At 54.5% G+C, this 27,055-nt stretch overlaps 1 protein-coding gene across 11 annotated transcripts in view; it reads left to right on the forward strand.

Moving 5' to 3' along the window:
• Positions 1-27,055, forward strand: part of MYH14 (myosin heavy chain 14) — a 101,218-nt gene that overhangs the window by 51,192 nt on the left and 22,971 nt on the right. For 6 of the 11 annotated variants that reach the window (XM_070558298.1, XM_070558300.1, XM_070558302.1 and 3 more), the window contains 16 exons: positions 1,996-2,118; positions 3,459-3,646; positions 6,707-6,828; positions 9,046-9,115; positions 9,210-9,370; positions 10,672-10,780; positions 11,332-11,463; positions 12,792-12,998; positions 15,784-15,921; positions 17,616-17,739; positions 18,312-18,483; positions 20,498-20,710; positions 21,303-21,447; positions 21,943-22,149; positions 26,707-26,811; positions 26,903-27,055. In XM_070558298.1, the coding sequence (XP_070414399.1) occupies positions 1,996-2,118; positions 3,459-3,646; positions 6,707-6,828; positions 9,046-9,115; positions 9,210-9,370; positions 10,672-10,780; positions 11,332-11,463; positions 12,792-12,998; positions 15,784-15,921; positions 17,616-17,739; positions 18,312-18,483; positions 20,498-20,710; positions 21,303-21,447; positions 21,943-22,149; positions 26,707-26,811; positions 26,903-27,055 (2,369 nt within the window). The remainder of the gene's footprint in view (positions 1-1,995; positions 2,119-3,458; positions 3,647-6,706; positions 6,829-9,045; positions 9,116-9,209; positions 9,371-10,671; positions 10,781-11,331; positions 11,464-12,791; positions 12,999-15,783; positions 15,922-17,615; positions 17,740-18,311; positions 18,484-20,497; positions 20,711-21,302; positions 21,448-21,942; positions 22,150-26,706; positions 26,812-26,902) is intronic. The other 5 variants (XM_070558303.1, XM_070558297.1, XM_070558305.1 and 2 more) reach the window with 1 other exon arrangement.

A 27,055-nucleotide genomic window follows, 5' to 3' on the forward strand; every position in this document is an offset into this window, starting at 1 on the left:
TCGCCAGTTCGGATCCCGGGTGCAGACATGGCACCACTTGTCAAGCCATGCTGTGGTAGCATCCCACGTATAAAGTAGAGGAAGATGGGCACAGATGTTAGCTCAGAGCCAGTCTTCCTCAGCAAAAAGAGAAGGACTGGCAGCAGTTAGCTCAGGGCTCATCTTCCTCAGAATAAAAACCCAAAACATTCTCCCTTCATCAGAAACAAGACAAGGATGCCCACTGCCAGCACTGCTGTTAAAAACCGTTTTTGCAATACTAGCCTATGCAATCAGAGTAGAAAAAGAAATAAGTAAATGAATGTTGTAAAGGAATAGATGAACTTATTCTTTGTAGAGGGCATATGATCCCTAACACAATCAAGACCTTTGACTCGAAAAGAATGAATAACAACATGAGAACTCAGACTGGTGGCGGTTTACAAGTCAGTCAGCTTCAGGCTCTGCTTTCTCTGCCGTCTCACTAAGTTCCCCTCTGGGCCCCAGGGAAGAAGAAAGGAGCAACAGATCAAGATATAGTTTTGGAGATTTTTTTTTTTTTTCTGCTGCAAAAAGGCCCGTGTGAATCTGGCCGTCAAGTCTTTTCCGAGTGACCCTTCCAGGAGGCAGGGGCAGGGAAACCAAACGCCTGTGTGTGGCGGGATCCGGCACTTTTCCCAGCCGTGTCTGCCACCCCCCGACCTCACAGGAGGTTTGAGAGATGGTTTTTTTTATGCAGCTAGCAGATGAGTGTCTTGTTTTTTTTCCGATTCCAGGTTTCCGGAATCTGTCAGTTTGCCTTAATCTTTTATTGAAGTGCAGAGCATGGTTCCAGACGTGCTTGCCCCGTGCAATTAGACACGAGGACAAAATAAGCAAGATGAGTGGATCCCAACGTGAACTCATCCAGCAAAAGGGCGTGGGGTGCCCCGACATCGTGAGCTGGGTGTAGAAAGAGACATTTAGTGTTTGTGTCTCAGTTTACACAAGAGGGATTGAGAGCAGTGTGGGGTGTTCAGCAACAGAACCAGATTCTGCTGTCAGGACTATCTCCTGTGGACTGAAAATCCGCCCCCTCCACTTCTGTAAAATCTGTGCCCCATTCGTGGACCACGACGACCCACCTCCTGTGGGCCTGGCTCGCGAAGGGTTGCAGGAAAGAACTAGAAGCTGCAAAGCGTCTTGAGTCCTAGACTGGAACCTGGCACAGCGTTACTTCTTCCACAATTCTCCTGAACAAAGCAAGTCACGAGGCCGGCCCAGACTCAAGTTGCTACGGGTCACAGGGAAGGGTGGAGAATTGGGACCATTTTTGCATCAGTCTCTCCTACAGTCGCCCTGAGCCCAGAGTTGGGTGCCCAGCATCCTGGCAGCCCCGGAGAAAAGGCAAATGAGACAAGCTCTCCTCAGAGAAGCAAATACAACAAGCTAGGTGGGAGCATCGAGCTTCCTGGCAGCCAGGGCAAAAAGGGATACCTAATAAAACAGATACAGACTCAACTTCTAGGGAGAGAGATTTTTTTTCCCTGGCACTAAATTCTCACAGAGGATATTCATCCTTTCAGTCAACAGTGATGCCCTCACTGGGTAGACTCCAAGGTGGACAGGACAGGGGCCGGCCCAGTGGGGTAGTGGTTAAGTTTGCATGCTCTGCTTTGGTGGCCTGGGGTTTGTGGGTTCAGATCCCGGGTGCGGACCTACACAGCACTCATCAAGTCATGCTGTGGCAGCGTCCCACATACGAAATAGAGGAAGATTGGCACAGATGTTAGCTCAGTGCCAATCTTCCTCACCAAAAAAAAAAAAAAAAAAAAAAGATGGACAGGACCCTCTCCCTGGTTTTAAAAGTTCACGGCCAACGTTCAGGTCTTCTCTCCTGCTTTGCCCTGTGCTGTTAACTAACAACTCTCTCCTCTTTTTGTCTTCCTGCCACCTGCTCTCCCTCCTCTCTTCTCACGCTGCTCCCTTTGCATCCCCCCCACCTCTCTGCCACCCCGCATCTGTCCTCACCCCCAGAACACGGGGGCTTCCAGCAGTTCTCTCTCCTTGGCTCCTTCCCCCCGTCGCCCCCAGGATCTTCAGGGAGGCGCGGCTCTGCCATTTCTCCTGCAGGGGGTGGGTGCTGCTGTGCGTCAACGGGTGAGATTTGCCGGACCAGGAGGGCGGGCCTGTTGCACTGGGCACCTGGTTTTGAATGTCGGTCCCCTCTCCTCTCGTAAGGAGGTCTCTCCCTCCTCTTCTCCCTCCTCGTCGGCTCCCTCAGCGGTTTCCAGACCCTTTGTGGCAGCACAATGCTTTCTTCTAACTAAACCGCATGTCATCTCCGTGTGCATTTATGGAGCCCTTACTGTGTGCCGGGCACGGTGTGAACCCCTTTTATGACTGTTAACACATAGGATCCTCCAAATAACCCAACGAGGCAGATGTTAGTACTGTTATTACCCCCATTATACAAATGAGGACATTGATGCACAGAGAGGTTAAGTCACCAGCCCAAGGTCACACAGCCAGGAAGTGGCAAAGCCAGGATTTGAACCCAGGACTTTTAACTCCCAGAGCCTCAGTTCTTACCTGTGCTGTAAGAACTTAATGAGTGATGATTCTTATTTTGATAATAACTGGGAGTAGGGTGGTAGGAGGGAGAGTTGAACCTGGGGAGGAAAAAGGAAAATGTCACAGCTGAGCCCCGATCGTGCACCCAGTCCTGCCCGAAGTGCAGATTGTCTGCTGGACCCCTGAAGACCCTCCTGACTGGGGATTGTGGGGCCTCAGATTCTGCCCCAGCTGCGGGTCCCTGGCGTGATCCAGTAAGAGAATCTGAGACGAAGGAGCTAAGTGAGGCCATCGAATGACAGGAGAGAAAGCAGACGTACGCTCAGTCGGGCCTCTGGGGCAAGGGTTGCTGTGGAGGTCGTTTGCCTTCCTTCGAAGATGGCCCCTAAAAGCCAGACTTGATTCCACTTTTAATGGGATGTGGTTTCGGGTTCCTAAGAATGCAGCTGTGCTGTGTTTGTACCATCCTGTCCCTCTCTGTGCCTCGGTTTCCTCATCTGTAAGATGGGACCGATTCCTATGGGCTCGTACGTGAGCTGCTCTGAGCGGAGGCTAGAAGGAAGTAAGTGCTACGTAAGCGTCCATTGTCATCACCGTTTGTTGATGAGGAAAACGGAAATCGTGTCCTTGAGCGGAAGAGGGGTCAGAGGTTAGGGTTCAAGAGGACTCACCCCACTGGGTTCAGATCCTGGATCTGCGGTTTCTAAGCTGTGTGGCCTGTGGCACAGCCTTCCACCTCTCTGAACCTGAGTCTGCGCGTCAGTCCGGTGGGGCTGGTGGCACCTCCCTCACCCGGTTGTGCGAGGTGTTTCCTATGTAAAGAGCCTGGTCCTATCGATAACAAGACCCTTGACCTTTGGCCGGCCCAGTCCCCTCAAACTGACCCCTGACCCACTTCTCTCTCCACCTCTGTTTCCTCCTCACAGTGGAGGGCATCGTGGGGCTGGAGCAGGTGAGCAGCCTCGGGGACGGGCCGCCGGGTGGCCGCCCCCGCCGGGGCATGTTCCGGACGGTGGGCCAGCTCTACAAGGAGTCCCTGAGCCGCCTCATGGCCACACTCAGCAACACCAACCCCAGCTTCGTCCGCTGTATCATCCCCAACCACGAGAAGAGGGTGAGTGACCCGGCCCGGGATGGGGGCGGCTCGGGCAGCAGGGAGAGACCTGGCCGGCGGACTTGGCTGGGGCCACGCCTGTTCCCAGGCTCGCCTCTGACTGGCTGCGTGACCTTGAGCAAGTTGCTTCCCTCTCAGACTCAGGGCTCTGTTGGGAAAACTCATTGGTTCACGGGACTTAAATTTTATTGAGCACCTACTATGTGCCAGAGGAAAAAGCACAGCCAACCCCTATTCTCAGGAAGCTCACACTCCAATGGGGAGCACAGACATTCAATTAACCACCAATGTCCAGCTGAGTTTGTAGGGCTGATACATGTCGCATAAGGTTAGATCTGGTCAGTGAAGTCAGAGAAGGCTCCCTGGAGGAGGTGATGACTCAGCTCTGAAGAATAAGTGGTCTTCCAAACAGAGAACAGCTCGTGCAAAGGCCCAGTGGTAGGTAGGCCAGAGCATGGAAGGTGCAAAGGATGGAAAGAAGACTGTTGGAGCCGAGAGTGTCATGTAGGTGTGGGGAGACCATGCCTGGCCTCCCGGGCCACCGAAAGCTTTTCTTGTTGGGAAAATCAGAGGATGGGCCCTGTAGAGATGAGTCAACATGAGTAGGAAATGAGACCACAAAATTAGGTGCCCACGGCTTACACTGTCCTCAGAAAGTAGCGGTGGTTCTTGGGTGGGTGGATGTGTGTGTGCATCTCCGTTTCCACATCTGCAGATACCGTATTTCACCAAATCTGAGACGTTGATTTCTCCCACGGTAGCATCGGTGACATTGGGTGTGGCAGGAGGCTTTTTTTCCTGGGGGTGTCTACACTCACAGCGGGTTTTACAGTGGATGGGGGCTTAGACTGGGTGAAATACGGCACACATAGACGCGGCCGTTTCCCCCAGGAGCCCTGGTTCTTTTGTGCAGAATGGGGCGTAGAGCCTGAGATCCGGTGACCGATGTGCTCGGTGGCGTTAGCATGTCCCTCCCAGGGCCTCGCCGTCAACAGAGCTGCGTATACGCACGAACGGACATGCTTGCATACACGTGTATATGCGCATTCACTGCTATATTTGTTTCTGTAACTTTCTTTGTATATTGAAAACTTAAGTTCTCACCAGGATGTCAAGTTCCGGTCCAACCTCACAGAGTTTGCGTTAACTTTTCCCCTTGTGCACATTTGTAACTCTTTTTTGCAACAGTGAGAAATCCAGGTCCTATAACCTACAAATTGACTTATTTTCTCAGTCCCCTTTTATGTAATCAGTCTCCTGACCTTGCTGGGCACCTCCCCACTCGAGCCTGCCACATGTTTTGTCGGAGGGTGGGATAGAGGAAGGAAAGAAAGAAGGAAGAAAATAAAATGTTGTGAGACTGTTCCATATATTCTTTCCAATTTCAAGCTGTTTTCAGCTATTTCCTTGGGGCTCTTTTGATTGTGAGAGAATCATTAAGATGCTGTAAGCAAAAGTTAGAATGTATAAATTCACATAATTAAAAATTCCAGTATCGGGTTCAGGTATAGCTGGATCCAGGTGCTCAAATCATGGTGTTAGGATTCTTTTTCCTTTACTTGGCTCTGCTTTTCTGTGTGTCTCCTTCACTGTGAAGGAATCGCTTGCTCTCTTTCTCTCTCTCTCTCTCTCCTCAGGGTGGCAGGGTGGCCACCAGTGGCTCCAGGCTTTCATTCTCCCAGTTCAGCAACCCTAAGGGAAAGAGGGAGCCTCTTGCCCCAGTGACTCTAACACAAGTCCCAGGGCTGGCTCTCATTGGCCCAGGATGGCTCTTGTGCCTGCCCCTGAACCAGCCACTGTGATTGGCTGGGCTGGGGTCACATGACCACACAGGGAGCCAGGATGAGCTCAGTCCTGGCCACTGATGGGCTGAGAGCCGAGGGGAGGGAGAGGTTCCTCCCACAATACTGAAGCCTATTACCAACAAGCAGGGACCGTACATAGTCGTGTGGCAATAGGAAGTCCCTTTTGCTGGGACATAACCTTCCGGCAGGGGCTTCATCTCGGTTTTCACTGCTGAGACCCCAGTGCCTAGAAAAGCCCCAGCCACAGCTATACTGTGGATATTCAATAAGTGTTTGATGACTGCATAAATATAACATACATATGCCTAGTTAGCCCTAGGAGAAGGTCCAGGGGCTGGCCTGGTGGCATAGTGGTTAAGTTCGTCTGCTCCGCTTTGGCAGCCCAGGGTTCGCCAGTTCGGATCCTGGGCACGGACCTACACACCACTCGTCAAGCCATGGCTGTGGCTGCGTCCCACATAGAAGGTCTAGAAGGACCTACAACTAGGATATACAGCCATCTACTGGGGCTTCGGGAAGAAAAAAAAAGAGGAAGATTGGCAACAGATGTTAGCTCAGGGCCAATCTTCCTCACCAAAAAAAAAAAAGAAAAAGAAAAAGAAAAATAGAAACATCCAGACTGTTGGTTCTCACGTTTTAATCTCCATTCTCCAGATATTCAGATTCTACCCTGGGCCGGGGCTGGGGCATTGGTTTTGTTTTGTTAAGCTTCCCAGGGGGCACCAGTGTGTAACCAGGGGTGGGAGAACAAGTGACCTAGAAGGTTCTGTAAGAAACTGGGGGTTGTGTTGACTATTCTGGGCAAGGCAAGAGTTCTGTTTCAGAACGTATCATTTGAATTTTGTACAGTTGAGATTTTTACCCCTTGTCTATTACTTTTGGGGCGAAAAAAAAGGCAATTAAAAAAGAAAAGAGAACCGAAGTCAGCTACCAAAAATAAGGATGGCTGGGCCGCCTCAGCCCGCCCGGCCCTCGCTCCCGGCTGCTCTTTGCTCCTTAGCACTTTTTATTTATTTACTTCCGACGTTTATTAGCCATCTCTTGACCTCATTTATTGTCAGTCTCCCCCACTGGACTGTGAGCTCCGCTCCCCACCCCCCGGCCCTGGGTCATGCATTTCCACCTGGCACATAGTAGGTGCGCAGTTAAAGCAGAGGTTGGACCGGGTGACGCTGCCTCGGCCGTCGGGGTGCCCCCCCCCGCCCCCCCGTGTGGCCGCCGCCGCACCCCGCGTCCCCATCCCCGCTCTCCGCAGGCCGGGAAGCTGGAGCCGAAGCTGGTGCTGGACCAGCTGCGCTGTAATGGCGTCCTCGAGGGCATCCGCATCTGCCGCCAGGGCTTCCCCAACCGCATCCTCTTCCAGGAGTTCCGGCAGCGGTGCGTGTGCGGGGGCGGGCGCGCGGGGCCACCAGACCTGCATCCCCATCGCCACCCCACCCCCACCCCACCCCCACCCCACCGCACCGCACCCCCTCCCCCACCCCACCCCACCCCCACCCCACCGCACCGCACCCCCACCCCCACCCCCATTCCACCCCACCCCCACCCCCACCCCACCGCACCCCACCCCCCTCCCCATCCCCCCGCTGCTACTTCTGATCCCGGGAACTCCGGGCAAATTCTGGCAAATTCTCAGCTTCCTCCTCTGGGATGTGGGACAAAGGCATAGAGCCCCGTGTTGCAATCCGCATCTTGCATGATAATGTCTTTCAAGGCAGAATAGGCTAGAACAGAAAATATCACAGTTTAAGAAACAACTAGTGTGGTGAACATCATAACCCAATTCATATCATAACCCAGATCGCGCCACTCACAGCTGGACACAGCAGCGCCGTGTGAGAAACAGCGCGGGAGCCCCGGGCACGATTGCAAACGATCTCGCAGCCGCCTTTTTTAATGTAGAAAGAAAACAGGCGAAGTTAACGTTGCCGAGATATTTTACTTAACCCCCTACAGGCAGGACATAGGATCATTTTCACATGGAACCAATACAAAAAATTAATAGTGAGATATCGAGCGTTCTTTTTTGTCCTACCGAGTCTTCGAGATGTGGCCTGTGTCTACCCGCTGATGGTGCATCTCAGTTCGGACCCTAAATTTCCGGCGGTCAGTGTGAAATGTGGTCCTCCCAAAACAAAGAAATTGTGTTGAACAGAAAAATATTTGACGCTGCTCCCGGTTTTCTTTTATTCCTATTTTTATTATTTATTTATTTGTTTTTTGAGGAAGATCAGCCCTGAGCTAACTGCTGCCAATCCTCCTCTTTTTGCTGAGGAAGACTGGCCCTGGGCTAACATCGGTGCCCATCTTCCTCTACTTTATATGTTGGACGCTTCCCACAGCATGGTGTGCCAAGCAGTGCCATGTCCACACCCGGGATCTGAACCTGTGAACCCCTGGCCGCCGAAGCGGAACGTGCAAACTTAACCGCCGCGCCGCCGGGCCGGCCTCTGCTTGCGGTTTTCGATTCCCATGTCACTTAGTTAAAATGAAACACAATGGAAAGTCTGGTGTCTCCATTGCCCAGGCCGCATTTCGAGGGCTCAGTAGCTCCCTGTGGCCGGCAGCTGCTGGACTACACGGCACAGGGCCAGAGTTTGCCGCTCAAAGTGTGGGCCCCGGACCAGCAGCACCCAGCAGCTTGTCAGAAACGCAGCGTCCAGGCCCCACCCCAGACTTACTGGATGAGCATCTGCCTTTTAAGAAGATCCCTGGGGATGAGAAACTCTGATACACACACACCATTTTCTCAGTCACCAGGCATAAAATATGACATATATATTATGTGTCTATATGTCTTGTATATATAATATGCATTATTTTTTATGAAACGTCAAGGTCCCGGGGAGAGGGCACAGCAGGGAAGAGACTCTGAGGGCAGACACGTCTGTGTTTATTAAATGTATTTTTTTATTCTGAGTTGCACTCAGAAATTTGAAAGAAAGTGCTCTAAAGAGCTTAGTCCTGACACGTAACAAGTATTCAGAAACATCGGCTGCTATTTGGTGTTGTGCTCACGTTTCCCTTCTGAGACACACCTTTGTTGGGCGGCTCAGTGAGATGGTGGTGATGTGAGAAAACGTTCACAGTCAGCACGTGGTAGGTGTCCACGGAGTGGCAACTTGTATTGTTGATGTTGCCCTGGGTGGTGGTATTCTCTTGGTCTTTGGGCCAGCCCGGTGGCATAGTGGTTAAGTTCATGTGCTCTGCTTTGGCAGCCTGGGGTTTGCGGGTTCAGATCTCAGGCATGGACCTAGCACCACTTGTCAAGCCATGCTGTGGCAGCATCCCACATAAAATAGAGGAAGATGGGCACGGATGTTAGCTCAGTGATAATCTTCCTCAAGCAAAAAGAAGAGGATTGGCAACAGATGTTAGCTCAGGGCCAATCTTCTTCACCAAAAAAAAAAAAAAACCCCTCTAGGTCTTGTGGGTGGCACTCAGGAAATGCTCTAATGTTCGTTTTTTCTTACTGTTCTTATCGTTCCCATCGTCATTGCTATTTGTCACTCTGAGCCCAGTGCCCGGCCATGGCAGGAGCTCAGCAACAGTTTGCTGTAACTCTCCACCCCCACCCTTCCCTTCCCACTGCAGATATGAGATCCTGACGCCCAATGCCATCCCCAAGGGCTTTATGGATGGGAAGCAGGCCTGTGAGAAGATGGTGAGTGTGGGGCAGAGCCCAGCAGTGCTCGGTGCAGGGGGTGGAGGGTGGGCTGGGACCTCCCCCCTCATCGCCTCTCCCCTACCCCTCACAGATCCAGGCCCTGGAACTGGACCCCAACCTCTACCGTGTGGGACAGAGCAAGATCTTCTTCCGGGCGGGGGTCCTGGCCCAGCTGGAAGAGGAGCGGGACCTGAAGGTCACAGACATCATTGTGTCCTTCCAGGCAGCTGCCCGGGGATACCTCGCTCGCAGGTGGGCCACCACCCGGTCTCCTGGGGTCCTGTTGGCCAAGGCCGGGCCAGGGAGGGGTTGACCAGATGGCCCCAAAGGGCAGGGCAAGGAGTGATTGACCAGATGGCCCCAGAGGCCTGAGCAAGGAGGGGTTGACCAGATGGCCCCAGAGGCCTGAGCAAGGAGGGGTTGACCAGATGGCCCCAGAGGCCTGAGCAAGGAGGGGTTGACCAGATGGCCCAGAGGCCGGAGCAAGGAGGGGTTGACCAGATGGCCTGGGAGACTGGAGGAAGGAGGGGTTGATCAGAAGGTTCCAGATGTCAGGGCCTCCAAGATGGTGAGAGGATTGAAAAACAATGGGATGGAGCCACTGGATGCCCAGGCTTCTTGGTTCTACAGTCCTGGAGCCCCTGTGGGCCAGGCCCTGTGCTGAGTGATGCCGGGGACACAGAGAAGAGCTGGACTCAGCCAGCCAGCGGGTGACCCACATTCCGGTTTGTCCAGGACTGGAGGGTTCCCAGGATGCATGATTTTCCATGCTAACACAGAGAAAGCCCCGGGCCACCCGGGTCGACGTGGTTACCCACCTGGCCGATCCCTGGAGGGACTCCAGTCTGGACGGGGCAGTGCACCGGCGTGAAGCGTCACAGTTCGGGGGGGGGTGTGCTTTGATGGGGGTCATACAAGTTCAGCAGAGGCCTTGCTGCAGACCAGGACGCCCCCCCGGATCACACTTGACAACCAGGAAGATGAAGGAGGACAGGAGGGGGGTTCAAGACAGGAGCGACAGCTTGTGCAAAGGCCTGGTGATGTGCGAGCCTGGCACACTGCAGGAACGCAGGAAATTTGCAGGGCAGTCCCCCTCCCCCTTGGAACTGGTGCAGAGGAAGGATCAGAGGACAAAGGGCTCCCCAAACACCAGGCTGAGGGACAGAGGCCTTGTCCAGGGGCACTGGGGAGCTACGGCAGGGCTGGGAGCAGGGGAGGGGCGGGTGAACTCTGGGTGTAGACAGACCCCTCTGGAGGCATGTCAGGGATAGACTGGAGACTGGGAGGCCCAGGAGGAGGCTGGAGTGAGGGTCCAGGTGGGAGAAGATGAGCCCTGAACTGGGGCTGTGTGCACAGAGAGGAAGACAGGGCAGAGAGAGTCGAGGGCAGGGGGACCCCACGATCTATCAATAATAGAACGGTGCCTGCGCACAGTAGGCATTTCATGACGGTTGACTAATTGAAGGGAGCTTCGTTCGCTCTCTTGCCAAGGGGACAGGGCCTGGAGGGGCCCATCTTTCCCTCTCCCACTCGCGCCCCCCCGCCCCCCGCAGGGCCTTCCAGAAGCGTCAGCAGCAGCAAAGTGCCCTGCGGGTCATGCAGCGGAACTGTGCAGCCTACCTCAAGCTGAGACACTGGCAGTGGTGGCGACTCTTCACCAAGGTGAGGGCGCCTGGGGGGGGCGGGCCGAGCAGCGAGGGGACGGGACCTGGCGGCCAGGTCTGCTGGGTCAGGTGACTTCCTTTGTTTGGGCCTCAGTTTTCTGCATCTGTAAAATGGGACCGATCAGCTCAGACTTTGTTAGGATTCTTTAGGTAGCAAGTGACCCAAAAAATCTGACTCAAACCAGCATGGGTAAAAGAGATACAGGATGGCTTCGGGTGTGCGTGGCGCCTGTCGCTCCAACCGGAATCACACAGTGTCACGAGCACCTCTCACTCCGGACTGTGGGCTGAGAACCCTGAGAAACGGTGTTACAGAATAGCCGTGTTCGCTCATTCACTCACCCCGAAAACGCGGTGAAGCCGGGGCTGTCACCATCCCCATTCCATAGATGGGACACTAAGGTGCTTGCCCGAGCTCACGCAGCGGGTCAGTGGAGCACCTGGCCTCGAATGGAGCCCAGCTCAGAGTGGGAGCTCTTAGCTCCAGGGCCAAGGGGCTCCCGCGGTGGCAGCCGGCTGTTCCACATCCCCATCCCCCCTCCTCTGCAGGTGAAGCCACTGCTGCAGGTGACGCGGCAGGATGAGGTGCTGCAGGCGCGGGTGCAGGAGCTGCAGAAAGTGCAGGAGCTGCAGCAGCAGAGCGCCCGCGAGGTGGGCGAGCTCCAGGACCGCTTGACGCAGGTGAGGGGCGGGGCTTGGGGTGGAGCCAGAGTGTGAGAGGCTGGGCCGTGGGTGGGGCGGGGCTTGGGTGGATCCAGGACATGAGGGGCAGGGCCATGGGCTGGGGTGGGGCTGTGGGTGGAGCCAGGGTTTGAGGGGCGGGGCCATGGGTAGGGCGGGGCTGTGGTTGGAGCCATGGTGAGGGGTGGGGACACGGTGGGGCAGGGCTGTGGGTGGAACTCAGGTGTTGGGGGGGCCATGGATGGGGCAGGGCTGCAGAGCCAGGTTATGAGGGGTGGGGCCATGGGTGGAGCCAGGTCATGAGAGGCGGGGCTGTGGGTGGAGCCAGGACATGAGGGGCAGGGCCATGGGCTGGGGCGGGGCTTGGGTGGAGCCAGGGTGTGAGGGGCGGGGCCAGGGGGTAGGGCAGGGCTGTGGGTGGAGCCATGGTGAGGGGTGGGGACACGGTGGGGCAGGGCTGTGGGTGGAACCAAGGTGTTGGGGGGGCCATGGGTGGGGCAGGGCTGTAGGTGGAGCCAGGTTGTGAGGGGCGGGGCTGTGGGCGGGTCCAGGTTTGAGGGACGGGGCTCCTGGGCTGGAACTGTGTGGTGTGGTTGAGCCGCCACTGGCAGGGAGCAGGGCTTTTGGGGTGCAGACAGGGTATTGGGGTGGGGGGCTGGTTCCTGTCGAGCCACCATGTTCAGGGAGTGGGCTCTAGGATGCGGGGCAGGGCTATGGTACACAGACCGTGGGGTTTCTATTGTTTCCAATATTTTTGGTATCTTAAAATAATGCTGAAGCAAACCTCTCCTTGACCAGTTTTCTGTTTGCTAATTTTCCGGAATCATTTCCTGTGGTTAAATTTCTAGCGTAGGAGTATTAAATGAAATGAGAGACGGTGGAAAGGGTTCTCTGGGGCTATTTGGAGGATGGACTGGAGAGAGAGAGAGACTGGAGGCCGGGAGGCTGGGGAGGAGGCTGAGGAGAGAGTCCACTGAGAGAGGACGAGGCCTGAGCCTGCTGGGGCTGTGAGGACAGAGGAGGGGGCAGGGCAGACAGAGTCAGGGGCCGGGAGGGACGGGGCTGGGGCCTGATGGGCTGTGGGGAGATGAGGGGGAGGGTGGCACCTAGGGGTCTGACTCCATGTCTAAGGGGATGCAGGGTCATCCTGAGATGGGGACCTGAGGGAGGAATGGGTTGGGGGACTGTGTCTCCCACCCCGCCCCCCTGCCCCCCCCCCGGGCCTCAAAGGGCAAAGCAAACCCTGGTACAGGAGGGACCTGGTGCTCCACCGAGGGCTGTCCTGGGAGCACCACCTGCTGCCCGCTGACCTCCCACCCCGTCCCCAGCTGGAAGAGGAGCGCAACCGCCTGGCCGAGCAACTGCGAGCAGAGGCAGAGCTGTGTGCTGAGGCCGAAGAGACGCGGGGACGGCTGGCAAGCCGAAAGCAGGAGCTGGAGCTGGTGGTGTCGGAGCTGGAGGCCCGCGTGGGCGAGGAGGAGGAGTGCAGCCGCCAGCTGCAAAGTGAGAAGAAGAGACTGCAGCAGCATATACAGGTCTGGACCCACCTCCCCCACCCCCCATTCTCGTACACCCCCGGCATGCCTGAGGCCACCTTCCCCCAACCGTTCTGTCTACCCCGCCCACCTTTGCTTCTGTACACCATGTCTCTTTTGGCCACGGATTTGTGAAAAACTCAGTTCAAAGTAGCTTAAGCAAAAAGAATTTTTTTTTTGTTTCAAATAATGGGAGACTAGAATGGATAAGCTTCAGGCGTGGCTGGATCCAGGTGCTCAAGTGATATCCTCAGTACTCTGCTTCTGTCCATCTCCTGGCTTCATTTGCCTCTGTGCTGCTGCATTTGCAGGCAGGTTGCTCTCCCATGGTTCCCCTTCAAAATCCAGTACGTATTTTACACTTACAGCACATCTCCATTCAGATGCTAAATTTTCATTGGTGATACTTCATTGGCATTTATATTTCATAAGTTCTTCTGTTTAAAAGGTAGATTTATAGGGGATGGCCTGGTGGTGTGGTGGTTAAGTTCATGTTCTCCACTTCGGTGGCCCGGGGTTCACAGGTTCCAATCCTGGGCATGGACCTACACACTGCTCATCAAGCCATGCTGTGGCGGCATCCCATATAGAAGATAGAGGAAGATTGGCACAGGTTGTCTTCCTCAAGCAAAAAGAGGAAGATTGGCAACAGATCTTAACTCAGGGCCAATCTTCCTCACCAAAAAAAGAAATCATATAAAAAGAAAAAGTAGATTTACATACCCAAGTTGTTCCAAACATACTTAAAAGTTTTCCAGTGAATAATTGAGTGTCTGGCTTTAAATTTAAAATAAGTAAAATTAAATTAAATTGAAAATTCAGTCCTCGGTCACACTGAGCACACTTCAAGAGCTCAGTAGTGTTTTAATTGCCTCCTCTTGCCTCCATCACTGAGGGAGGGTTCCTGCCCGACAGTTATGGAGATGGTCTAACACACCACACCCGACCCTTCACAGAAGAGCCAGATGGCAGTTTATTAGTCACAGATACCCACAGCCTGAGGGAAGCAGTCTCCCGCCACAGAGACGCACATGAGGGTTGCACTCAGGAATGGTGTGTTCAAGCTGCAGCTGTGGGAGGCAGGCTTCATAGTAACAAGAGGGTGAGGTGACCCCTTGGGTCCTGCAGGGAGACGTGATGGGTTTGTTTGGATAATTCCGAGGGCTGGCAGGCAGCTGGAGTCCACTACAGAGGGGTGAGCAGCCTGTTATCACTGTGCCTGGTCCCCCTGATAAGGGGGGTTATTGGTGAGGGGACTTTGTCTGTGGGAGCAGAGCGGGAAGGAGGACTTGTGGTTCCGACATTATATGTCCTCCCAATATTACCAGACATCAAGGCAGCACATAATGTTGAGTCTTTTTTTTTGAGGAAGATTAGCCCTGAGCTAACATTTGTTGCCAATCCTCCTCTTTTTGCTGAGGAAGACTGGCCCTGAGCTGACATCCGTGCCCATCTTCCTCTACTTTATATGTGGGACGCCTGCCACAGCATGGCTTGCCAAGCAGTGCCATGTCCACACCTGGGATCCGAACCGGGGAACCCCGGGCCTCCAAAGCGGAACATGCGCACTTAACTGCTGCACCACCGGGCCGGCCCCTGAATCTTTTTTTAAATCGAGGTAGAATTGACGTATAACATGTTAGTTTCAGGTGTACAACATAATGGTTCGCTATTTGTATACATTGCGACGCGGTCACAATAACTCTAGTTAAAGTCTAGTTAACATCTGTCCCCTTACACAGTTACAGAAAAATTGTTTTCTTGTGATGAGAACTTTTAAAAAAAATTTTTTTTGGTTTTCAACACATTTTTTTTTTCGAAGATTGGCCCTGAGCTAACATTTGTTGCCAATATTCTTTTTTTTCCATCTTCTTCTCCCCAAATCCCCCTAGTACATAGTTGTATATTTTTCAGTTGTGGGTCCTTCTAGTTGTGGCATGTGGGACGCCGCCTCAGCGTGGCTTGATGAGCGGTGCCGTGTCTGCGCCCAGGATGTGAACCCTGGGCCGCCGAAGCAGAGCTCACGGACTTAACCACTCGGCCACAGGGCAGCCCCCTGATGAGAACTTTTGAGATCTACTCTGCGCAACTTTCAAGCACGCAACACAGCGTTAACGACAGCCGCCATGCTGTGTGTTACAGGCCCAGGACTTATTTATTTCATAACTGGAAGTTTATGCCATTTGAGCCCCTTTCTCCTGGCCCCTCTCCCGACCTCTGGCCTCCACCGGTCTGTTCTCTGTATCTATGAGCTCAGGCTTTTTGTTTTTGTTTCTGCTTTTTAGATTCCACATATAAGTGCAGTCACATGGGACTTGTCTTTCTCTGTCTCACTTATGTCACTTAGCGCCATGCCCTCGAGGTCCATCCATGTTGTTGCGTGATACTGACTCTTAATTCCCCGTCTCACACCACAAGTTGCCACACGTGCCTGGTCACCACCGTGGCAGACAGTGGCCATCTGGAGAATGGGTTTCTTCGTCATGTGGGTTGTTTATAATCTTCACACCTACCCAGGAATGTCATTTCCACAAGGACAAAGATCTTTCTCTGTCCTCGGTGCCCAGAACAGGGCCTGACGCATGTTCACCATTCAGTAAATGCTTGTTGGGCTAGTGAAGGAGATGAGAAGGCCGGTCGGGGTGCTGTCCTTCCCGGCCTCGCCCTGAGCGTGGACCTGTCTGAGCCACGCGCCCCGGGGGGTCCGTGGTCTACCCCCTGCATCCTTCCCACGGCAGCCCGGCCCCCGGCCCCCCGGTCCTCACCCCGCCCTCCTCCCTCCCAGGAGCTGGAGACCCACCTGGAGGCTGAGGAGGCGGCCAGGCAGAAGCTGGAGCTGGAGAGGGTGACAACCGAGGCGAAGCTGAAGAAGTTTGAGGAAGACCTGCTCCTCTTGGAAGATCAGAACGCCAAGCTGAGCAAGGTCGGTGGCTGGCGAGCCCCCAAGGGTGGGGCGAGTGGGGGGCTCCGCTGGGCACGTGGGTCCCTCCCTGCGTCTGTGCCCAGGTCACCCCACCTCTAGGGTCTTTGTCGCTCTCATCGTGGCTGTTTGTGCCTTTAACCCTTTCTCTCTCCCTGCCTCTCGGTCACACCCACATGCAGCTGTTTCTATTGAGCAACTACTGTGTGTGGTTACCTCTCGCTGCATCATGACACCCCCAGCCGCGGGGCTGCAAACAGGCACCGTTGCACTGCATCCCATTGATCCGTGGGTTCCTCCTCCTCTCCCGGTGGCTCTCTCCGGCGGTCACCATGACGCGGTGGCGGGCGCTGGGTGTCTGTGCTCCTTCGTGTGGCCTCTCTCTCCCCCCACCGGAGAGCCTGGATTTCTTCCCCAGCAGCACAGGGCTCCGGGAAGAGGAAGCGGAAGCCGCCAGGCCTCTAAAAGCTTAAGCCTGGAAGCGACACCACGTCCCTTCCAGCTGAATTCTGTAGTTCAGGTGTTGGCAAACATTTTCCCTAAGAGGCCAGAGGGTGAACATCTGTGGCTGTGCGGGCCACACCTTCTGTCACAACCACCCAGTTCCGCCTTTGTCTCCTGAAAGCAGCCACATACAGTTTGTCCTCGGATGGGCATGGCTGTGTCTCAATAAAACTTTATTTATCAGAACAAGCCGTGGGCCGGATTTGGCCCTCAGGCTGTGGTTTGCAGCCCCTGAGCTGAGAACAGCCCCAGGCTCAGCCCCGATGCGAGGGTGGGGAGGAGACTCTACCCCTGGGTGGGGACATGGTGGAGAATCTGCCGCCCTCTTTAACCTGCCACCGCCAGGACTGGGGTGGGCACAGGGGCGATGACACCCAACCAACTGGAAAACCATTTACGCCCTCACAGCCAGGTCGGGGAGAGGGATGAGTGAGCACCGGAAATAAACGACAATTGTGACTTAATTAGAAACTGTCAGGAAAGAGCAGGACACGATGGAGGGTTCCCTGACCTGTCCTGGGAGTGGTCAAAGAAGGGTTCCCCGAGGCAACGATGCCTGAGTTGAGAGTTCAAGGATGCACAGCTTCTGGAACATTCCTTCGGTTTCATAACTATCCCCTTCTACTCCATTCTGTTTCTTTCTTTTTAAGGGCAGTGCCGACCCACTGCATTGATTTCTAAAACCACTCACGGTTTGAAAACCACTGCTCCAGGCCCATGCTTCTCAAACTCCGATGTGCACGGGGCTCCTGTGGGGAGCTCGTTCAAATGCAGATTCTGCTTGGGCAGGTCTGGGGTGGAACCCGGGGTTCGGCATTTCCAGCAAGCTCCCTGTGGATGCTGAGGCTGCTGGTCCATGAGCCAGACTTCGAGTACAGTAGTGGCGAGAATGTTCCGTGCCGTGTCGTCTATAGTAGCAAATGATTAGAATCGACCTCAGTGGCCGTCACGGGGATGACGGTGGTGTCCTTTGGATGATAGGCGTCTACACCAACATTGACGGGCGTGAACTGGTCGGGGTGGGACGGGTCAGCAGGCCCTAGAGAATCGGGGAGGATGGAAGGCTTGGGAGCCGGAGGGTCAGGGGAGGATGGCGATGAGCAGAAACACGGAGGAAAATGACATCGAAGACAAGGGGCGAGTGGGGCTGCTCCTGACCACTGCCCCCCACCACCACCTCCCACCACCCTCAGGAGCGGAAGCTTCTGGAAGACCGTCTGTCCGAGTTCTCATCCCAGGCGGCCGAGGAGGAGGAGAAGGTCAAGAGCCTCAATAAGCTTCGACTCAAATACGAGGCCACGATTGCGGACATGGAGGGTGAGCGCCCGCCCCCGTGCGTGCTCCGGCTGGGGTCAGGGTGTGGGGGGTGGTGACCTCAGGCGACCCCGTGCGCTCTGGGGCCTCAGTGGTCATATTTGCTAAATGGGGGCAGGAAAGAAGGCTTGGGACAAGTTGTTTCTGTCTCTCTCAATGCTATTGTCTCGCTCCCTCTCTGACTGTCCCGCTATCTGGTTCAGACACTGTCTTGTCTCTGTGTCCCTCGCGGTTGACTCAGAATCAGAAACAGAAGGGAAAGAGCCCAGAGGAGGCCGGGGTGGGGGGGTGGGGGTGTTGGGGGGGAGAGCAGCGAGGAGAGGACGGGCCGAGAGAGTCAGCGGGCAGAGGCAGGGGTGTCCTTGGGGGTGAGGGGAAGGGGACAGCCACTGGGGATCTGGCCCACGATCTGGGGGGCAGGGGGGCGTCCCCGAGATGGGTAAGCTGGGAAGAGGAGGAGGTGTGGAGGGAGGCGCTGAGCTCAGCCTTACACCCCGCGAGTCCTGGGGGCCGTGGGAGCTGCCGGGCGCGTGGGTCCGGAACCTTCCACGCACGGCCCCCCCTTCCGTCCTCAGACCGCCTCCGGAAGGAGGAGAAGGGCCGCCAGGAGATGGAGAAGCTGAAGCGGCGGCTGGACGTGGAGAGCTCGGAGCTGCAGGAGCAGATGGGGGAGCAGCAGCAGCGGGCGGAGGAGCTGCGGGCGCAGCTGGGCCGCAAGGAGGAGGAGCTGCAGGCGGCGCTGGCCAGGTGCGCGCGCAGCCCTGGGGCGCCGCATCCACACCCGCCTGGGGGCGCAGCCCGGTGGAGCGCCCCCCGCCCGCACCCCCCCCCCCCCCCGCCAGCCGTGCACACCCGCCCCGAGCCCCTTCTGTAAAGTGGACATAGCGAGTTCCAAGCCCATCTGGTCAAGGGAACCGGGAACAAAGGCCCCAGTCTGTTCCTCCCGAAACGGAACAGCCCGGAATCAGCTGTGATTTGAAAGGTGGTCTGGAGGCCGGCCGGTGGTGCAGCGGTTAAGTGCTCACGCTGTGCTTGGGCGGCCCGGGGCTCGTGGGTTCTGATCCCGGGTGAGGACATGGCACCGCTTGGCAAGCCATGCTGTGGCAGGCGTCCCACATATAAAGTAGAGTAAAATGGGCACGATGTTAGCTCAGGGCCAGTCTTCCTCAGCAAAAAGAGGAGGATTGGCGGTGGATGTTAGCTCAGGGCTAATCTATCTCAGCAAAAGAAAAAGAACATGCCCCCTCAAGTCTGACTTCTGGGTTTGAATCCCGGCTCCTCCCGGTTCCGACCACGTGACCCCACCCGGATGATCTCCCCTGTGTAGCCTTAGTTTCTTCATCTGTGAAATGGGGCTGATTACAGCAGCCCCTCCTCGGGTTCGTGTGGGGATTGAATGAGAGAAAATGCTCCTAAAACACTTCGCACACGCTCAGCCCTCGGGAAAGTCTGGATGCGTGTGTTGCTGCTCTTCGTTAGGGCTGTCGTTCCTTGTTTTTCTCTTTTTTTTTTTTTGTATGGAGGTGAAATTCACAGAACCAAATTGGCCTTTAAAGTGTACAATTCAGCAGCAATTGGCACGTCCCCAGTGTTGTGCACCCACTGCCTCTATCTCGTTCCAGAACATTTTCATCACCTCCCAGGAAACCCACGCCCATTAAACAGTCGCTCTGCGTCCCCCGCCCCCCCGCCCCAGCCCCTGGCGTCACCCATCTGCTGTCTGTCCGCATGGGATTCGCTTGTTGATATTTCCTCGAAGTGGAATCATGCAACATGTAGTCTTTTGCGCTCTCTCTTTCTTTTTTTTTTTTTTAAAGATTGGCACCTGAGCTAACAACTGTTGCCAACCTTCTTCTTTTTTTTTTTTCTGCTTTATCTTCCCCCCCGCCACATAGTTGTATATCTTAGTTGTAGGTTCTTCTAGTTGTGGGATTCTTTTGCCCTCTTATGATTATTTTTATTGCCATCCTCATGGCGATCCTGCGACGTGGGGCGTTTGTGTCCCCTCACAGACTAGCTGCCTCTAGTTAGGAAAGGTTGTCACCTGCCAGGGCAGGTGGCTGAGCAGGGGCTCCCTGAGCCATTTAACTCCCAGTCCACACTGCCCTCAATTCAGCTTCTGGGTTTTTTTTTTTGTTTTTTGTTTTTTGCTGAGGAAGATTGGCCCTAAGTGAACATCAGTTGCCGATATTTCTCTTTTTTTTTTCTCCCTAAAGCCCCTCAGTGCATAGCTGTATATCCTAGTTGTAGGTCATTCTAGTTCTTCTATGTGGGATGCTGCCACAGCATGGCTTGATGAGCCGTGTGTAGGTCCACACCCAGGATCCGAACTAGTGAAATCTGGGCTGCTGAAGTGGAGCACGGCCCCCAGCTTCTCTTTGCAGGAGGCCATGTTGGGTCAGGGCAATGAGGAGGGGCTGTGGGGCCAGGTCACTGGCCGAGTGACCAGGGCAAGTGCTTTCCCACTCTGAGCCTCAGTTTCCTCATTGGGTGTGAGCTTTCAATGAGATGATAAGTAAAGGACTCGCATGTGGCGGGAGCTTAGTAAGTGTGGCTGTGGCCACTGTCAGTGTCATTCCCATTTCACAGCTAAGAAAGCTGAGGTGCTGGCTCCGGAGGCATGTGCCCAAGGGCGGAGCTGGGATTTGAACCCAGCCCTGGCCACCCCCATAGTCCTCCTCGGGCCTCTCCGCCTCCAGAAATCATCCCTCCCCCGCCTGCCTGCCCCCCTACCAACTGCGTGGTCCTCGTCCACCCCCAGGGCAGAGGAGGAGGGCGGGGCCCGGGCTCAGCTGCTCAAGTCGCTGCGGGAGGCGCAGGCCGGGCTGGCCGAGGCCCAGGAGGACCTGGAGGCGGAGCGCGCGGCCCGGGCCAAGGCCGAGAAGCAGCGCCGGGACCTGGGCGAGGAGCTGGAGGCGCTGCGGGGCGAGCTCGAGGACACGCTGGACTCCACCAACGCGCAGCAGGAGCTCCGGTGAGGCCTGGCCGCCTGGCGGCTGAACACGTGCAGGGCGAGGTCCGGGGAGAGAGAAGGACTAGGGGTCGGGGTGGGGGTGCCAGCTTTCCATCGACACAAGGGTTTTGTGAGTCGTTCAACAGTTGTTTGTGGAGCACCAGCTCTGGGCCCCGCTTGGGCCAAGCTGGGGACAGAGGTGAGTTAGACCCAGGCACCGCTCTGAGGAACTCCTGGTGTGTGGGGGGAAGCAGATTCGAGCAAAGGTAGACCCAATCTGGGACAAAGCATGCTTTAATGGAGTAGCAGAGGGCATCGTGGATGATAAGAGCAGGCCCCTATGCCACATCTATGGGAGGGAGTCCAGGAAGACGTCCTTGAGAAGGGGCTTTCTGAATAGGGTTTTGAGGGATGCATAGGAGCTCACCCTTAAAGCCACCCTTCTCCCACAGCATCACCACCCAGATCCCTTGGGGATCGCAGAGTGAGGTCCCCATCTTTGGTGGGAAACAATAAATGGAGGCACAACTGGCTGTTGAGGGGATGCTCCCCCAAAGTCCCTGCCTTCCTCTATTCTGAAATTCTGCTCCCCATCTTCCTCCCACAATGAAAGGTCCAAGAGGGAGCAGGAGGTGACGGAGCTGAAGAAGGCTCTGGAAGAGGAGACGCGTGTTCACGAGGTGGCGGTGCAGGAGCTGAGGCAGCGCCACGGCCAGGCGCTGGGAGAACTGGCGGAGCAGCTGGAGCAGGCCCGGAGGGTGAGTTGGGCTGGAGGGGAGGGCAGGATGCTGGGCTGGAGGAGGTGCCTCGGCTGGTGCTGGGCCGGCCCACGTCTCTGGGCTTCTTCCCTCCCATCTTCACGGCTTCATTTCATCTTTTGCTCGGCACGCATTAGCTGAACACATGCTGTTCCCTTCCCTTGTGGGGAAATGAACAGGGAGAGGGGGTCAGAGTGCTACTTGGGGAGTGTGATCTTAAATAGAGAGGCAGGGAGGGATTCTCTGAGAAGGTGACATCCAAGGGAAGCACTGAGGGAGGCGAGGGGTGAGCCATCCCAGCATCACGGGGAAGTGTGGTCCAGGCAGAGGGAACAGCCTGTGCAAAGGCCCTGTGGCAGGAGTGTACCTGAGTCTTTAAGGAGCAGTGAGAAGTTCCAGGGGGAATAGACAGTGCAAAGGCCCTGAGACAGGAGTCTGCCTGGCCTGGTAGATGTGGGGAATCATAAATCTTTGCTTGCCTCTCTCCCTCACCAGGGCAAAAGTGCATGGGAGAAGACCCGGTTGGCCCTGGAGGCCGAGGTGTCCGAGCTACGGGGGGAACTGAACAGCCTGCAGACCTCGCGTCAGGAGGGTGAGCAGAAGAGGCGCCGCCTGGAGTCCCAGCTGCAGGAGGTGCAGGGCCGGGCTGGTGATGGAGAGCGGGCCCGAGCAGAGGCTGCAGAGAAGCTGCAGCGGGCCCAGGTGAGTGGGGCGGCCAGGGCAGGGGTGGTCTCTGCTGTGTGATGTTGAGTGAGATACCTGCCCTCTCTGGGCTTCTGTTTGGTCCACCTCAGCCCTGTTGTTCCTTCCAACTTTTCCAACATAATCACGTATAAATAGCTAGTATTTGGTGAGCTGTTACTATATGCCAACCATCCCGTGTATTTCACTAAATCCTCCTGGCTCTCCTTTGAGGGACGTGCTTGTACTGTTCCCATTTTACACAGGAGGAAACTGAGGCCCAGGGAGGTGAAGTTGATTGTCTAAGGTCCCTCAGAGCCAAAACTCGAACCCAGCCATGTCTGACCCTGTAGCTCTTAACCCTGCCACAGCCTCCACCCTCCACCCCCTTCTCCTCTGGCCTTAAATAGTCTGTGGTCTGGTTAGAACAGCCCAGTGTGACTACGTGGAACTGTGTGAAGACGATATTGAAGAAGAAAAATGGATTTAAAAAAAAAATTTTTGTTGAGGAAGATTAGCCCTGAGCTAACATCTGCCGCCAATCCTCCTCTTTTTTGCTGAGGAAGACTGGCCCTGAGCTAACATCCGTGCCCATCTTCCTCTACTTTCTATGTGGGACGCCTACCACAGCATGGCTTGCCAAGCGATGCCATGTCCGCACCCGGGATCTGAACCAGCGAACCCCAGGCTGCTGAAGCGGAACGTGCACACTTAACCTCTGCGCCACCAGGCTGGCCCCAAAAAATGGATTTTTAACATTTTATTTTATTATGTGTTTTAACTCAATGACCAATACCTGTTCGTTATTGAGAATACAAACAAGCAAGAAGAACAGAGGGAAGAATGACTTTCAATTTCGGAAAACACAGTGACAGTCTTGAATTTCCAGATTAAAACAGTGTATTCATGAGGGGAAAGGTTGGGCTGCTTAACAAAGAGACCCCAGAATTCATCAGCTTAAATCAAAAACACAGGTCTTTCTCTCTCAAGAAATGGGCTCAGGGCAAGCCGTCATGGCTGGCAGGACACCGTGCTCCTTGGGGTTCCTTAGTCTTGTCGCCCCACCATCCCAAGAACACTGACCTCATCTTCAGAGTCAGACCTGGGTTGTGGGCACGTCTGTGGTCCAGCTCAGAAAGGGGAGAGGGGAGGGGACAGAATTTGCATCCATCACTTTGTTCGCCTTCCATTGGCCGTAACACAATCACATGACCACAGCTAGCTGCAAGGGAAGCTGGGAAATGTAGTTTCTAGCTGGCAGCCATGGACCCGTCACAGTGGGACCAGGGAAGAATGGATTTGGGGGGACACCTAGGATCTGCCCCAAATAGAATCATGCTCCCTGGGGGTCCCTGTGCTGAGCGCCGTACATATTATAAAAATAAAAGTGACACCAAAAGTAGCGTTTGGCGGCTGACAGCAGGAGTTCTAGGCAGCACTCTCCAGCAGGACTCTGTTCAGTGATGGAGATGTTCTCTAACTGCGCCATCCACTTGGCTTCTGGGCACTCGAAATGTGGCGAGTACAACTGAGGAAGTGGGTTTTTACTTTTAATTAAATTACTTTAAATTTAAATAGCCACATAAGGCTAGTGCCTACTATATTGGATAATGCAGCTCTGGAGCCATTCTCTCATGGCTCAGATCTCAGTTCCACCACCCGTAGCCGTGTGATCTTAGGCAAATTGCCTAACCTCTCTGTGCCTCAGCTTCCCTTTATGTAAACAGGGAATAATAAAGGTATCTGCCTTGTAACTTAAAAAGCAAACTTGCCTATTTTATCTCAAAATGAGTTTATTTAGGAACAGTGAAAAGAATTTGCTATTCAGGATGTGCCTGCTATGGTTCACCATAGGCAAATCCAGAGAACAAAGCCAGGGAGCTGTCTTTATAGAGAAAAAGGGGGAGAGGGAGGGGCTGTTCTAAAGGAAAGTCCATTGGGGGAAAGTAACAGTTCAGGGTGGCAACGGCTTCTCATTGGCTGAGCTGCAGCATTTCTCATTGGCTGAGCTGCAGTGTTTCTCATTGGCTGAGCTGTGGTGGCATTTCTCATTGGCTGAGCTGCGGTGTTTCTCATAGGCTGAGCTGCGGTGTTTCTCATTGGCTGAGCTGCGGTGTTTCTCATTGGCTGAGCTGCGGTGTTTCTCATTGGCTGAGCTGCAGCATTTCCCATTGGCTGAGATGTGGCGTTTCTCATTGGCTGAGCTGTGGCGTTTCTCATTGGCTGAGCTGTGGCGTTTCTCATTGGCTGAGCTGTGGTGTTTCTCATTGGCTGAGCTGTGGCGTTTCTCATTGGCTGAGCTGTGGTGTTTCTCATTGGCTGAGCTGTGGTGTTTCTCATTGGCTGAGCTGTGGTGTTTCTCATTGGCTGAGCTGTTGCCAGGTGGGGAGAGAAATCTTCCTTCAGTAGTAAAGTGGTTTTATTTCCTGTCCCAGAGACAAGCATCCTTTGGTGTAACTGACCATGTGTCATAGGGTGTGAGAGCTCCCCCTACAGGCCTTCTGACTCCAATTCAGTTAAGGTTTCTCTTACTACTTTCCACAGCCTCATAGGGTTGATGTGTGAATTTGATGAGCGTATACTTGTAAAACGCTTAGAATGGCCCCTGGACACACATTAAATGCTAAAAAATTGTCATATTTTCCTATTTATTGAGCACTAGGTGTGTACCAGGCACTGGGCGAGTCCCTGTATCTTCAATATTTCATTTCCTCCTCAAAGCAGCCCTGGGAGGCAGGTCCTGTTATCATCCCTCATTTTCCAGATGAGGAAACTGAGGGCCAGACAGACAGGAGTCACTTGCCTCAGGTCGCACAGCCAGGAGGTGCCAAGACCAGGTCAAAATATAATTTTCAAAGGTCAAAGCATGAGTCTCATGCAAAGACTTAGTGAACACACATCAGAGATTTATTTAAAGCACTAATGAGGGACCCAGTGGGATGGCAAAGGTGTTCAAGGTGAGAGACGAGAGATTGGCGTGTTTGTAATCAGCAAGAGAGAGAGTGCCTGAGCCAGCCCTGATGGCCCGGTGGTTAAAGTTCAGTGCACTCTGCTTGGGTGGCCTGGGTTCAATTCCCATGCGGAACCACACTCCTAGTCTGTCAGTAGCCATGCTGTGGTGGCAGCTCACATAGAAGAACTAGAAGGACTTACAACTAGGATATACAACTATGTGCTGGGGCTTTGGGGAGGGAGAAAAAAAGGAAAGTTAGCAACAGATGTTAGCTCAGGGCCAATCTTTCCCAGCAAAAAAAAAAAAAAAAGTACCAAGAATGAGATAAGAATATTCTTTAAAAAAAACAAAACAAAACAAAACAAAGAATGCCAGAATGAAATGGCACAGTTAGAGACCAAATTGGCTAATGTCCCACAGGGCAATAAAATGTAAGCTCTACGTCATCTCTTCTCCTGAATAGAAATAATTTGCCACTCGGTCGTCACAGTGCAAGTCAACAAAAGCTTCCTTCCCCCGGAGAGTGAGGTGAACCTGAGGCGGGCTTGTTAGATGGTCCCGTTCTGTGACGTCAGAAGGACACCTGGCCATCTTCTTGTCTTATTTCCAAGGTTTCAGATCAATTTTCTTACCAGCCAGAGTTCGAACCCAACGTTATTCCCGAAGTGAACCTTGGAAAAGGAGGGAGGGACATTCAGGGTGGGGCTCAGTGTTGGACACGCTCATCCAGCAAACGTTTACTGAACACCTACTGTGTGCCAGGCCTGTTGTGGGCCCTGGGGACACAGCGGGGGATGGGCAGAGGAGGAGTCCAGGGGACAGAAGTGGGCAACCGCTGCCCGATTCCTACAGTGAAGGAACACGAAGCCAGGGGCCTCGCTCAGGGTAATTTTAGGGGGAAGAGGGACAGCATTATTGAGATATAACTCACACACCACATAACTCACCCATTTTAAAATGTAAAATTCAGTGGTTTTCAGCATATCCATAGAGTCGTACAACCGTCACCATAATCTAGCTTTAAAACATTTTCATTGCCCCAAAAAGAAATCCTGTACTCCTTAGCTACCATCCCCCAATCCTCCCCCACCCCGACTTGGCAACTGCTAATCTACTTTCTGTCGCTTTAGATTTCCTATTCTGGACATTTCGTATAAATGGAACCATACGATATTTGTCCTTTTGTTTCTGGCTTCTTTCACTCAGCAAAATGTTTTCAAGCTTCATCCATGTTGTAGCATCTCTCAGTACTTCGTTCCTTTTCAGGGCCAAGTAATATTCCACTGCCTGGATAGACCACATTTTGGTTATCCATTCACCAGTGGATGAACATTTGGGTGGTTCCCACCTTTCGGCTATAGTGAATCGAGCTGCTCTGGACATTCCTGTACACATTTCTGCATAGACATATGTTTTCCTTTCTCTTGGGGACATGCCTAGGAGCAGAATTGCTGGGTCACATGGAAACCCCACGTTTAACCATCTGAGGAACTGCCAGGCTCTTTTCCCCAGCAGCCTCACCATTTTACCTTCCCGACAGCAGTGTGTGGTGGGGATTTGAGGTGGAGGAGCCGGTGGGGTCGGCTGGACAGAAGCCACCACTGGAAGGTGCCCCTTCCCCACAGGCTGAACTCGAGAACGTGTCCGGGGCCCTGAGTGAGGCCGAGTCCAGAGCGATCAGGCTGAGCAAGGAGCTGAGCAGCACGGAGGCCCAGCTGCACGATGCCCAGGTGACCCCAGCCCACCCCTCAGCACCCAGCCCCCCCGGACCCACCCGCCCTCCTGCCCACCCCTGACCTCCATTCTCCCTTCCGTCTCCAGGAGCTGCTGCAGGAGGAGACCAGGGCCAAGCTGGCCTTGGGGTCCCGGGCGCGAGCCCTGGAGGCTGAGGCAGCGGGGCTGCGGGAGCAGCTGGAGGAGGAGGCGTCCGCCAGGGAGCGGGCGGGCCGCGAGCTGCAGACCGCCCAGGCCCAG

This window comes from Equus przewalskii, chromosome 9 (assembly GCF_037783145.1).
Source record: "Equus przewalskii isolate Varuska chromosome 9, EquPr2, whole genome shotgun sequence".
NCBI lineage: Eukaryota > Metazoa > Chordata > Mammalia > Perissodactyla > Equidae > Equus > Equus przewalskii.